The 13,788-nt window shown below is 40.9% G+C and overlaps 1 protein-coding gene across 6 annotated transcripts in view; it reads left to right on the top strand.

The window, feature by feature from the left end:
• The window catches only part of LOC133628460 (nipped-B-like protein), a 165,575-nt gene that overhangs the window by 132,946 nt on the left and 18,841 nt on the right, over positions 1–13,788 (top strand). For all 6 annotated transcript variants that reach the window (XM_062016629.1, XM_062016630.1, XM_062016633.1 and 3 more), the window contains 4 exons: positions 1,325–1,423; positions 1,520–1,666; positions 4,438–4,572; positions 5,967–6,065. In XM_062016629.1, the coding sequence (XP_061872613.1) occupies positions 1,325–1,423; positions 1,520–1,666; positions 4,438–4,572; positions 5,967–6,065 (480 nt within the window). The remainder of the gene's footprint in view (positions 1–1,324; positions 1,424–1,519; positions 1,667–4,437; positions 4,573–5,966; positions 6,066–13,788) is intronic.

The following is a 13,788-nucleotide window of genomic DNA, read 5'->3' as shown; positions in this document are numbered from 1 at the left end:
CTGGCTGGCTAGATGAGGGGAGAGCAGTGGATGTCATCTACCTTGACTTCAGCAAAGCATTTGACACCATCTCCCATAACATCCTCATAGGAAAGTTCAGGCAGTGTGGGTTGCATGAGTGGATGGTGAGGTGGATCGAGAGCTGGCTGAATAACAGAGCCCAGAGGGTGGTGATACATAGCACAGAGTCACGTTGGAGGCCTGTGTCCAGTGGGTTTCCACAGGGATCAGTTCTGGGGCCAATCTTGTTCAACATCTTCATCAATGATCTGGATGAGGGGACAGAGCGTACCCTCAGCAAGTTCGCTGATGACACCAAACTGGGAGGACTGGCTGATTCCCCAGAAGGCTGTGCTGCCATTCAGTGGGATCTTGACAGGCTTGAGAGTTTGACAAAGAGGAACCTCATGAGGTTCAACAAGGATAAGTGCAGAGTCCTGCATCTGGGAAGGAACAACCCCAGTCACCAGTACAGGCTGGGGATTGACCTGCTGGAGAGCAGCTCTGCAGAGAGAGACCTGGTTGTCCTGGTTGATAATAAACTAAACATGAGTCAGCAATGTGCCCTTGTGGCCAAGAATTCCAATGGCATTCTGGGATGCATCAAGAAGAGTGTGGCCAGCAGTTCGAGGGAGGTTCTTCTCCCTTTCTACTCTGCCCTGGTGAGGCTTCATCTGGAGTACTGTGTACGGTTCTGGGCTCCCCAGCTCAGGAGGGACAGGGAACTTCTGGAGAGAGTCCAGTGCAGGGCCACCAAGATGATCAGGGGACTGGAACATCTTTCTTATGAAGAAAGGCTGTGGGATCTGGGACTGTTTAGCCTGGAGAAGAGGAGAGTGAGGGGGGACCTCATTGATAATTGCAAGTATTTAAAAGATGTATGTCAGGAGGATGGGGTGGCTCTTTTTTCTGTAGTGTCCAGTGACAAGACAAGGGGTAAAGGGATGAAGCTGGAACACAAAAAGTTCCATTTAAACATAAGGAAAAACTACTTTACTGTAAGAATGACGGAAGCACTGGCATAGGCTGCCCAGGGAGGATGTGGAGTCTCCTTCTCTGGAGGTTTTCAAAACCTGCCTGGACGCATTCCTGTGTGACCTGATCTAGGTGGACCTGCTTTAGCAGGGGGGTTGGACTAGATGATCATTAGAGGTCCCTTGCAACCCCTACCATTCTGTGATTCTGTCACATATACAGTTTTTAGTAGATAGACATTCTTGTTTTAGTTAAATGATGTGCATGTTATTCTGATGCATTTTTGCCTGTGAAACATTGTTTGCTACCTTCCCAAAGGAACTAAATATTTGCTTTTTTTTCTTATTAGATTCTGCGTGTACTTGGTGAAAATGCAATTGCTGTTCGAACAAAAGCTATGAAGTGTTTGTCTGAAGTTGTTGCTGTAGATCCCAGTATTCTAGCCAGGGTAAAAAATATATCTATCATGCACATGTTCCTCTGTCAAACTTGAAAGAAATTTTGATTTCTGATTTTGAATCTGTGTTTTATTCATTCTTTTTAGCTGGATATGCAACGAGGTGTTCATGGGAGGTTAATGGATAACTCCACTAGTGTACGAGAAGCAGCTGTTGAACTGCTTGGCCGATTTGTGCTCTGTCGTCCTCAGCTTGCTGAACAGTATTATGACATGCTGATTGAAAGAATATTGGTAAAGTGACTTGTGATATTTATGATAAAATAAGTGACATCAAAAACTTTGTTTTCAACTGAATTTATACATTTAATAATATGCAGTTATGATCTCAAGAGTCAATTATATATTATTATTTTAATGTGAAGCATTGTGCTTTTAAGACCAAGCTTGTAAAATGCATCACTTGTTTCCAGTGAGGGTTTGTTACATCAAAGGGTAAACATACATAAAAAATTGTGCTGCATCAGAACAAGAATTATATTCCCTTTGATTCTTTTGTTAAGACACAAATTAGGTGAAATGAGGAATTTTACTACATCTCTGAAGTCTGAGACACAAGTTACTGAAGGCAGTTCAGTAGTGTGAGTGATGAAGAAAGATCTACAAAGTTGCTATTTGTAATCCCGATAGCTTCTGCCGTTTGTCTCTCCTCAGGACAGGTGGGCTCCGCACCAGTCCTCCCTGCAAGTCCGTGGGGTACCTCACACACACGGCAGCCCTGCACGGGCTGCTCCAACGTGCATTTATCCCAAAAGCTGCAACTCCTTTCTGCCTCTCGTGTGGGGCTGCTCTGCGGCGCGCAGGCTCTCCAGCACGGCCTGCGCCATGGCCGCCTCCCCACACAGTCTCTCACCAGTCCGGGCTCACTCACACAGAGCTTCTGGTGGCTCTCAGTCCTGCCATGGCCCTGCATGGGTTGCAGGGGTACAGCCTGCATTCTCACCACGGCTTGCAGAGGGGTCTCTGGTCTAGTGCTCCTCCTTCCTTCCTCCTTCTCTGACTGTGGGGTCCGCGTGGTCGCCTCCATCTTGTATCACTCTTACACCTCCTACCAGCACTTCAAATTCCCATCCCTAAATAGTGATTGCAGAGGCGCCAGATTGGCCCAGCCGGGCTGGAGGTGGATCTGAACCCAGGAGCCAGGAGAGAGTCCAAAAACTCTTTACCGGGTCTTCACTGCAACCCCGTCCCCCTGTTACCAAGCAAAAGCTGCTCCTTGCTAAACCATGACACTCAGATATCAGAGGGGCTGGGGGCGACTTAGCTTAGATTCTGAGTGATGCTCAGTTCAGTACTATCAGTCTGGTCACATTCGGTGCATCGAACTATAACGATTATGGATGCATTAATAGCATGATTCACCTTCAGTCCAGTCGTGCTCATGAATCAGCACAGCCACACGTAAGAAGTTGGGTCGTTTTCAAGAACTCTCATGGCTAGTTTAATGAATAGTGCAGTTTATTGAAGCAATAGAAGACCAGATTCTTTTGGATTGCTGGTGAGAAATACACTGTCTGCAAAAACCCATGCAAATGTTAAGAATTTTAATAACACGGCCAAATATAAGTGCATTAAGATATGCAAAGACACTCTAGAGATTTCTAAGTTTCCTGGGAAAGCCCTCGGTACAGATGAGTGTTTGAATCTCACCCAATAGGTATCCCTATGACAGGGAGAGAGGTTCATCCCCTCAACTGATCCCAGAAGGAAGTGATGAGGTCCTCTTGTCTGCGATGGTGTCTTCCCCTAACATACCTCTCCTCTTAAGCCATGTTTATACCATTTTTTACTTTCAGGTGGCACTTGAGTGACTCTAGTCATACATACCTTTGTTATCATTGGTGTAAATTTCCTCACTTTGCTTTTAAAGGGATAAACTAGAAGAAATTCAGAGCACATGCTCAGTGAGGAGTGGTCACACCTTGGAGGCGGGTAGCCTTTGGAATGGAGGTGTATTTTGGTAATTTTAATGACAGTATAATGGGCAAAGTTCACTCAAAGGACATGATTTTGACAAAAACTGAAAAACTGTTGGCTCAGGGTAGAAATTATGCAGCCTATCAGTTCCACAATACTATCAAGTTTCCATCCCTGTAGTAATATCACAGAGCTTAGCTGTGGTGTCTTCACTCCAATCCACCCTCTGTGCTGTTTCTCTCAGAAACAACATACCAAGTTTCCCTGGTGTAGCTAACATCAAAAGGTACAGATTATGTTGCCCAAGGAATTACCATGGAACGGAACAGATGCTGTGCATATTGGCTGTATTCCACCCTGAACGTTTCCTTAACATTATACTTTCTTTTAAACTGTGGATATAACTTTAGTTTCAATGAGTCTCAATAAGAAACTTCTAGTAATTATTCCACAGCATCTATGTCAGGTTTTTAGTCAAATACTACTCATTTGCTATAGATACATTATAAAAATGTTTGTGAAGGGTTTTGGATATGTGCATATGAGCATGCATAAAGCAATTAATCCTGACATTGAGATTAAACAAGTTTTGAATAAGGTGATATGAAATGAAGCTCTTCATCCTTCTCCTTAGACAAAGCCTAGGAAAGTGAAAAATATTTGCTGCATGTATCTTATCCATAAGCTTTATCCTAAGGCTTTTAAAGTATTATAGTCCAGATCTACAAAGGGTCTTGTATGTTCCAACAAAGTAGCTAAAGCATCATCACATCTAGCTTGTAAACTCTTGAATTAAGATGTGGAATTATACACTTGCAACATCATTAGCTCTTAAATGGGAGAGTATAAATGGAGGAAGCATTTCAGTGTTTTGGCGACTCAGCCAGAATCTTTAAAATTGTTGCAAATAAAGTAGTACAAGTTATGCTGACCTTTTGTATAAATGCACTCTAGAATATTTTAGCTGCCTTTTCTAAATACATTTTGCACATCAGATTGGATGATCTTCAAATATTTATTCATATAATACGTAAATTAGTTAATATGTCTGATGGGTTTTCAAGGGCATAATACTTTTCTCCTCACAGGATACTGGTATCAGTGTCAGAAAGAGAGTCATAAAGATACTTAGGGATATCTGCATTGAACAACCAACATTTCCCAAAATTACAGAAATGTGTGTGAAAATGATTCGGAGAGTCAATGACGAAGAAGGAATTAAGGTAGAATGAAACATATCCTTCATTATTTTAATTATCATAATGTGTCTTCTGTATTTTGACCCAAAAATCAAAAAGATATTGCATTGTTTCTTTTTTATTATTTTTATTCACTTAATTTTGTGAACAAATATCTTAGTTTTCACTATTCCTGTTTGACTTCGTTTTTCATTTCTTTCTTCTATTTTCTTAAAGTTCTCGCTGATAATGAAAAGATTTTAAAAAGATATTGTCTACAGTTTTGGGGTTTTTTTCTTCTTGCAAGTGTTGTCCCTGGTACTTCTCCTTTCTAACAAGTAAAATTGGCATATAAAACTCATTTCTGCAAACAAAATAAACTTTAAATCAAAATTAAGTACTCAATGTTAGTACATGTCAGATTTGTAAGTTTTGTGCATAAAAATTATACAGTGTTTGTGCTAATTTTGCATTAATTCTGAATGTTTATTAATGAATCAGTTATTCCCCGTAAAATGTTACTTATGTGATCATACTCTACTTTTTGTATATGCAGAAGAACATAAAACTAATATTATGTGTTGAATCATAAACCTGACACTGATGGGGTTTGTTTAATTTGGTAAAAATAATTTTAAATATGCTGAGTAATTAGGAATACACCTGTAATAGTATTTTATCACACTTTCAGTGGTATTTGAAATTTGCAACTTTAAAGCTGAAGCATATACTTTTACCACTTGAAATACGTTATTGCCAAGTGGCTTTCAGAGAAGACTGTTAATCAAGAAATAGATGAACAGATGGATCCAAGGTGTTGCTAGGAAAGGATGATCTTATTCTCTCTCCTCCTTCCCTTTCCAATAACCTCAGAAAGATGAGGCAGTATCTGTAATTTATTTTTTATGTCTCCATGGATGAGGAACACTTCTTACAACTATATGCTTTATAAGTAATTTGGGAATAATTAGTTCACTTTCATGCTATTCCATCTTTTCCTCCATCCAAAAACATTGGAAGGGAACCAACTTCCTATGTTTGAGTAGGGAGACTTGGCTTCTCTCTTCCCTACCTTGTCACAGCTGTTCTGAAAATGTCAAAGTAATCTAATTGCTGCTAATTCTGCTGTAGAAATTGTAATCTTGTGTTCAGTTGTCAGCTTCTCAGGGTACTTTGTTTTCACACGGAATGCAAATTAGTGAAGGAAACTGATAACTCTGTTTTCTGTAGCATCATTTCCCAGTGATCATTTTAGTTAAGCTTGCTTATAGGCCAGTAATAGTAGATCTGGGTCTGTCTCAGATAACATTCTCTACAACAGTCTCACTTAGCTTGAACAATTTCTTATGAAATGGTATGTATTGTTAACAAATCTACTGTATGGATATATTAGGTGTCAAGATAAGCTTATTTATTTCTGCTATTTTTTTTTCCTTAAGAAATTAGTAAATGAGACATTCCAGAAGCTCTGGTTTACTCCAACTCTACACCATGACAAAGAAGCAATGACTAGGAAAATACTAAACATCACTGATGTGGTATGTTAAACAAATTTTAATTAAGTTGCATGAAAATTTGATTATGTTTTTAGCATCTTTAAAATATGCAAGTAATTTAATTATCAGATAGTTTTCTTTATGTCTCCATATTGAATATATTGAATATATGCTAGAATTATTTATCTGATGGAACAGGCTGGAAGAAACTTTGTGCTGGCAATGATAACTGAGACCACAATATGTTCGGGCTGTGTAAAATACTTGTTCAGTTAAAACATAATAACTTTCTGTTATATTTAACATTTTCTAGGAAATGCTAGTAGCAGCATATAGTTAAACCTAAGTTAGAGCAGAGATGGACATTGATACATAGTTCCACAATCATGTACCAGCCACCACTGAAAAGGAAATACCTTGGTCCCTGATGACCCCAACAAGCAGGGCTCTGCTTCACAACCCTCCCTCCAGCAACACTATAAAAAATAAATATTAAGTGTTAACAACGGTGGACATAGACGAGCAAAGTCCAGAAGGGGAAATCAATCCATCACCAACCACTCCACCAGCAACAGGCAGTGGGCATCATAAAAAGAAGTGATGGATGCTCGTTGTGGGTGACTCGCTGTTAAAAGGCACTGAGAGACCTATTTGTCAATTGGACAATGAGTCACGAGAGGTGCTGCCTGCCAGGAGCCAACATGACCAACATGACCAAAATCAAAGAGGATTATAAAACCCTGGGAGAACAAGTGAAGGGTAGTGGGGCCCAAATTATGTTTTCTTCCATGTTGCCCATCAGAGGAAAGGGGACAGTCAATAATAGAAAAGTTACACAAGTTAACTCCTGGCTTAGAGGTCCATGCTGACGAGAAGTTTTCAGTTTTTATGACAACAGGACCTTCTTGGATGACTGTAATTTGATAGGTCAGGATGGAATACATCTGTCTCATGAGGACACTGGAATCTTTGGGAATAGATTGGCCAACTTGGTCAAGAGGGCTTTAAACTGAAGGACTTGGAGGATGGGGTGTGAAATAGCAAAGCATATGCCATCCCATCCAAGGGGGAAACATGTCAGGGAAGGAAAAGCAACTATGAGTGCTCCTCAGCCCCGTACCAAGACGAGAAGCAGAAGACTGACCACCTTGAGGGAGAGTATAACTATGGAGGATCCACTTGCACTCATTGAAGGAAATCTGTCTACTCAAGTAAGCTCCTGCGTTGCCTGTACACCAGTGTACACAGCCGGGGGAATAAGCAGGAGAAACTGGAGATGTGAGTGCGGATGCAAGGCCATGACTTCATTGCAGTTACAGGGACATGCTGGGAAAGTTTGCATGGCTGGAATACAGCCATGAATAGCCATGTACTATTTAGGAAAGACAGGCAAAGGAGGCGAGAGAGTGGGATTGCTCTCTATGTGAGAGAACAATTAGACTGCATTGAGCTCTGCCTGGGCAGAGATGAAGAGCAGATTGTTTATGGGTGACAATTAAGGGGCAGGGTAATGTGGGTTATACCCTTGTGGGAGTTTACTACAGGCCATCTGATCAGGAAGAGGATAGCTGCCTCACAAACACAGTCCCTGGTCCTCATGGGGGACTTCAACCACCCTGATATTTACTGGCAAAGCCACTCAGCCAAGCATACACAGTCATAGAATCATAGAATCATAGAATGGTAGGGGTTGCAGAATGTTGATGACAACTTCCTGTCACAGGTAGTTGAAGAGACAACAGGGAGGGGTGTGCTGCTGGAACTTGTCCTAACACAGAATCACAGAATGGTAGGGGTTGGAAGGGACATCTAGTCCAACCGCCCTCCTAAAGCAGGTCCGCCTAGATCAGGTTGCACAGGCAGTCATCCAGGCGGGTATTGAAAACCTCCAGAGAAAGAGACACTCCCCACCCTCCCTGGGCAGCCTGTTCCAGTGCTCCATCACCCTCACAGTAAAATAGTTTTTCCTTATGTTTAAATGGAACTTTTTGTGTTCCAGCTTTTTTCCATTTCCCCTTGTCCTGTCACTGGATACAACACAAAAAAGCGATGCCCCAACCTCCTGATATCCACCATTTAGATATTTGTAAATATTAATGAGATCCCCCCGCAGTCTCCTCTTATCTAGACTAAACAGCCCCAGTTCCCGCAGCCTTTCCTCATAAGACAGATGCTTCAATCCCATGATCATCTTGGCGGTCCTGTGCTGGACTCTCTCCAGTAGTTCCCTGTCCCTCTTGAGCTGAGGAGCCCAGAACTGGTCCAGATGAGGCCTCACCAGGGCAGAGTAGAGGGGGAGGAGAACCTCCCTTGGCCTGCTAGACACACTCTTCTTGATGCATCTCAGTGATGCTGGGAAAGTGCCAGTCAGGACTCAATAGTCAATGTGACTATCAAGCAGGTATTCTTTATTGCAGCGCTGGGCACGCAGAGGATCGCTCTACCTAGTGTGTGCACCATTTAAAGCAAAATTTACTACATTTATACAGACTAGATGCATATTCATTACTTTTTTTCATTAGTTCCACCCATTATCCTGCCTTAGTCCACCCTGGTTACACCTCCATCATGCCTCCTTCAGTGGTCATCGGGGGTTGTTGAGGATGAAGATCTGAGTCTTCCTCACAGTGTTTTTTTTCACCTTTGGCTTCCTGGTGTTTGTCCAAACCACAGGACAGGATCGAACCAGCCTTTCTCCAGGCTTGAGGGGTTACTTATTCATTTATCTCACCCTGATTTATCCAAGATAATTTTGTTCTTGCCAGATAACAATAGGAGTTAGATGTTCTGCAGTGAAGGCCTCTTGCGACTCTACAAGATTAGCAATTTTGTAAAGCTTGTACTTCTACAAGGTTAACAAGTTTGTAAAGTGAATATTTCAAATACCTAAGAGTTACAAATGTTTTCTTGCAGTTTTTTAGCTAAATGATGCTGCTATGCTATGATGCTTCTATACCTTCTTTAATTCAGTTCCCCCTTCTTGCAAATTCTTGTGCAAAACAAAATAATTCAAATTATACCTTTTCGTAGAAGTGTCTTGTTGATGTATTTAAAAACTGTTAAGTCTTGAATCATGTACCACACCTTCAGATATATAATGATTATCAAGACTAGGCACAGTATGTTTAGTATAAACACCACTACTACAGGATGTAGCACTCTATTAAGAATTCCAGTAGCAGCTGGGGACCATCCAAATAGAGCTTCCCACCAGTGGTAATCTCCATCCTTTCTTTACCCGTTCTACCACTTGATATATGTCCTGTATGTCATGGTGAATTGTAATCAGGACTTTACGAGTTTTCCATTATTTTTTTCTATTAAGTCATGTAGATCAGAGTGCTCTAGCAGCTTCCTGACCAGTGTAATGTTCATTCAGATTGGTGTCGGTGATAAGGTGTCATATAACATGTAACTGCCATGTATATTCTGGACAGAGTAGTTAAAGTCACACTCTGAAATAAAAGTGAAATTGCAAATGCATAGATTCGAGTGATTGTTAAGTGGTGCTTCCAGGTCATCTATTAGCAAATTATCACAAGGGGTTCTCAGACATACACAGCCTTTTCCAATATTCTCTAGAACAGACCCTGGATCATTATCAGAGTACATTTCAAAATGACAATCATTTTCCTTGTGTCCTGAGTAGCCCCTCTTCTTTCCAAATGGCACCATGAGCATGTAATAAACCAAAAGCACAATTAGAATCAGTCCATATGTTCATTTTTCTCCCTTTGGCCCATTCCAAAGCTCTAGTTACAGCTATTATCTCTGACTTCTATGCAGATGTTCCTGTGGATAAGGATTAAGATTCTATTACCCGGTGAATTGTGGTTACTACATACCCTGCTTTGCTATTTCCTTGCTTTACAAAACTGCTCTTGTCTGTGTACCCATGATGCTTCAGCATCTTCAAGAGGTTCCCTCTTTAATTTTGTTTGACTGCAGTAGATGGTTTCTATGGTCTCCAGACAATCATGTGTTACAGGTTCTGAAATTTCCCCACTGAGAAAAGATGCTGGATTTACAACAGTAATTGTCTCTATATTAACATCATCTTGCTCTACCAATACAGCTTGGTATTTCAAAATTGAGAAGGGCAGAGCCAATGATTTGCTTTTTGTTCCAGGACAGCAGAAACAGTATGGGATACTAGCAGAGTCATTTTCTGACCCAGGGTAAATTTACATGCTTCTTGGATGTTGAGAACAACTGCTGCAACTGCCTGCAGTCATAAGGCCCCAATTGTGCAAAAACACTCAAGCTATGCTCTGTTCCTCCTACAAAAACAATCAGAAAAGTTTTGAAACATCTGGGAGTCCCAAGGTTGCAGCTCTCATAAGTTCTCTCTTAAGCTGTTCAAATGCTCACTTAGCCCCTCTCAGTCCATATTAAGATTGATGAATTTTCTTTTCATAACTGATATAGTGGTTTTACTGAAAGTGCATAATTATAATCGACACCAGCCTGTCATGCTAAGGAATGTTCTGAGTTCTTTTACAGTTCTGGGCCCCTGGAGATTCAGCAAATAGCTTCTTTTCAATCTGTTCCAAGTTCCTTTTGTCCTCCCAAAATTTCAAATCAAAGGTAGGTCACCTGTGGTTGGATCAGTTCAGCTGTCTGTTGAGAAACTCAATATCCACTTAAATCCAAAAGTTAGGTAAACTTATAGTCCATTGTACACAGTCCTTCTTTGTTTCAGTAGCAATCAAAAGGTCATCTACATACTGTAGTAGCATTTCTTCCTTCAATAGGGGATTTCCAAGTTTTAAGATCCCAAACTAATTGATTACCAAAAATCGTGGGCTATTCTTAAACCCTTAAGGTAACACTGTCCAGATTAATTGGGTTTCTCTTCCAGTATCTGTATTTTCCAATTAAAAAAGAAAAAAAATATTATTTTTATTTTATTTTATTTAGTGAGGGTCAGACAGAAAAGGCATCCTTTAAATCCAATATGGTAAACCATACTTGATTATCTTTCAATTTGGTTCCTGAGTTTTTTTGGTTTAGAAATTTTGCGCCTTTTGCTAAGTTTATTTAATCCTTTTGATTTGCAAGGCCTGAAGCACCATCAATCTTATCAGAAACACCATCAGTCTTGTCACACCCATACCATCTCTTAGCAAAGCCATAAACATTTCCTTTCAGAAAATCCTATTCTTACTCCCTTTTCAGTCCCTCTGAAGTCCTGCACTCCCTGCTCTCATTCTCTGTATTCCATCAGCAACATACACATTCCATATTTCTAGAAAACAGTCCTTACTAGCCTCCTCCCCTGGATCTAAATCAGCTAAACCCGAGAAGCAGATTCATGGTGACTTTTAACAAATCTTTTATACCTTGTACAAGTACAGTATCAGTTCCCAGGGGAACTCAACCGATGCCAGTAACTGGATGTTTGGAGACAACAGAGTCTGATGTCCACACACACACTTGCTGCCAATTCATTATTAAAATTCTGGAGATTTGTTCCCCCGCACAACAAAGTCTGTTGCAAGCTGTTGGGGTGTTCCTTTTAATGTCTGTCTATAGTTTTGTACTTTAAGTTACTTTGGCTTCCTTTTAAACTCTATTTATACATATCATATTTTTAACCATTGTTTGACAAATCATGTTTATCTGGTTGATTATTATAATCCCAATCAGAAACATTATGAGGCTAGACTGATTTTTTTTCTTTTTTCCTTCTCTTTTTTTCTTTCACTCCCTCATACCACACAAACACAGGATCCTGTTTCCACACTTAGAGAGACATTCACAAACACAATTATAATAGATAAACTTGGGTTTCAAAACATCAATGAATTTCTTGCTTCATTCGTCTCCAACCGCATCTGACTCACTTCACAGTTACACTGCGTATCATTCGCTCTCACACACACACATCCAACAAAATAACACAATTCTCAAAAAGATACCGGCAACCAGAGATTAAAAAAACAGTAAGAACAATTCAGAAATCCTTATTACAAATTCCAGATGTATACTATATTATGTTAATACCGAACTCGAGATCCACTAACATGAATCAACCAGAAGCACATATTTCTGTATACCAAACCCAAGATTCACTAAGGTGAATCAACCAGACACACCTATACAAGCTCTTAATAGGTGGCAATTGCAAGACAAATCCAAACTATAACAACAATTAATGCAGCCCCCAAAAATTCCCAATCAGACATACAGGTGTTACTAACCAGGTGTATACAATCAGGCACTAGTAACCTGCTATACGATATCCTGCATAGGACGCTCCTAAATCTTACAGATATTTTCCCAAGTGACCGGTCTCCAAGAACCAAAACCAAGCAGAAATATAAAGAATACCTAAATAATGGTGATGATCCTTGTCTGCTCCCGCAGTGAGCCGAGCAGGGCGAGGAGTCCCTCTGGGAAATCCTGGAGGTGCCCAGGGAGTCCTGTTCCTTACCAGATCCTGCAGCCGAGCAGAGAAGGCCCCATCTAGGGTGCCAAAGTGATGGTGAAAATGTGCCAGTCACGACTCAATAGCCAATGTGACTATTAAGCAGCTATTCTTTATTGCAGTGCTGGGCACACATTTAAAGCAAAACTTTCTACATTTATACAGACTAGATATGCATATTCATTACATTTCTTCATTAGTTCCACTCATTGTCCCGCCTTAGTCCACCCTGGTTACACCTCCATCACACCTCCTTTCGGTGGTCATCGGGAGGCCATTGAGGATGAAGATCTGAGTCTTCGTCACAGTATGTTTTTCACCTTTGGCTTCCTGGTATTTGTCCAAACCACAGGACAGGATCGAACCAGCCTTTCACCAGGCTTGAGCAGTTGCTTATTCATTTATCTCACTCTGATTGATCCAAGATAAGTTCTGCCCTTGCCGGATAACAATAGGAGTTAGATGTTCTGCAGTGAAGGCCTCTTGCAACTCTACAAGATCAGCAATTTTGTAAAGCTTGTACTTCTACAAGGTTAACAAGTTTGTAAAGTGAATATTTCAAATACCTAAGAGTTACAAATGTGTTCTTGCAGTTTTCTAGCTAAATGATGCTGCTATGCTATGATGCTTCTATAACTTCTTTAATTCATCAGAATGCCACTGGCTTTCATGACCATGAGGGCACATTGCTGACTCATATTTAATTTGCTTTCAACTAGGACTCCCAAGTCTCTCTCCACAGAGCTGCTCTCCAGCAGATCAAACCCCAGCCTGTACTGGTGCTTGGGGTTGTTTCTCCCGAGATACAAGACTCTGCACTTTTCCTTGTTGAACCTCATGAGGTTCCTCTCTGCCCAGCTATCAAGCCAGTCAAGATCTTGCTGAATGGCAGCAGAGTCTTCTGGGGAATCAGCCATTCCTTCAAGTTTGATTTCATTAAGGAACTTGCTGAGGGTACACTGTCCCCTCATCCAGGTCATTGATGAAGGTGTTGAATATGACTGGCCCCAGAACAAATAAAGAAGGTCTGGTTTGGAATGTGAAGGTTGGAGGCAGCCTTGGTTGCAGTGACTATGAGATGATGGAGTTCAAGATCCTGCATGGAAGAAGCAGAACACCAAGCAGGATTGCGAACCTGGACTTCAGGAGAGCTGACTTTGGCCTCTTCAAATACCTGCCTGGAAGAATCTCATGGGACAGGATTCTAGATGGTCAAAGTGCCTAAGAAAGCTGATCAATCTTTAAGTGCCATTTCCTCCAAGCCCAAGATCAGTGTATCCCCACAAGTAAAAAATAAGGAAAAGGATTTAAGAGGTCTGCATGGATGAAGAAGGA

This window comes from Colius striatus, chromosome W (assembly GCF_028858725.1).
Source record: "Colius striatus isolate bColStr4 chromosome W, bColStr4.1.hap1, whole genome shotgun sequence".
Classification (NCBI taxonomy): domain Eukaryota; kingdom Metazoa; phylum Chordata; class Aves; order Coliiformes; family Coliidae; genus Colius; species Colius striatus.
The sequence above is the reverse complement of the archived record's forward strand: the minus strand, read 5'-3'. Positions and strand labels throughout refer to the sequence as shown.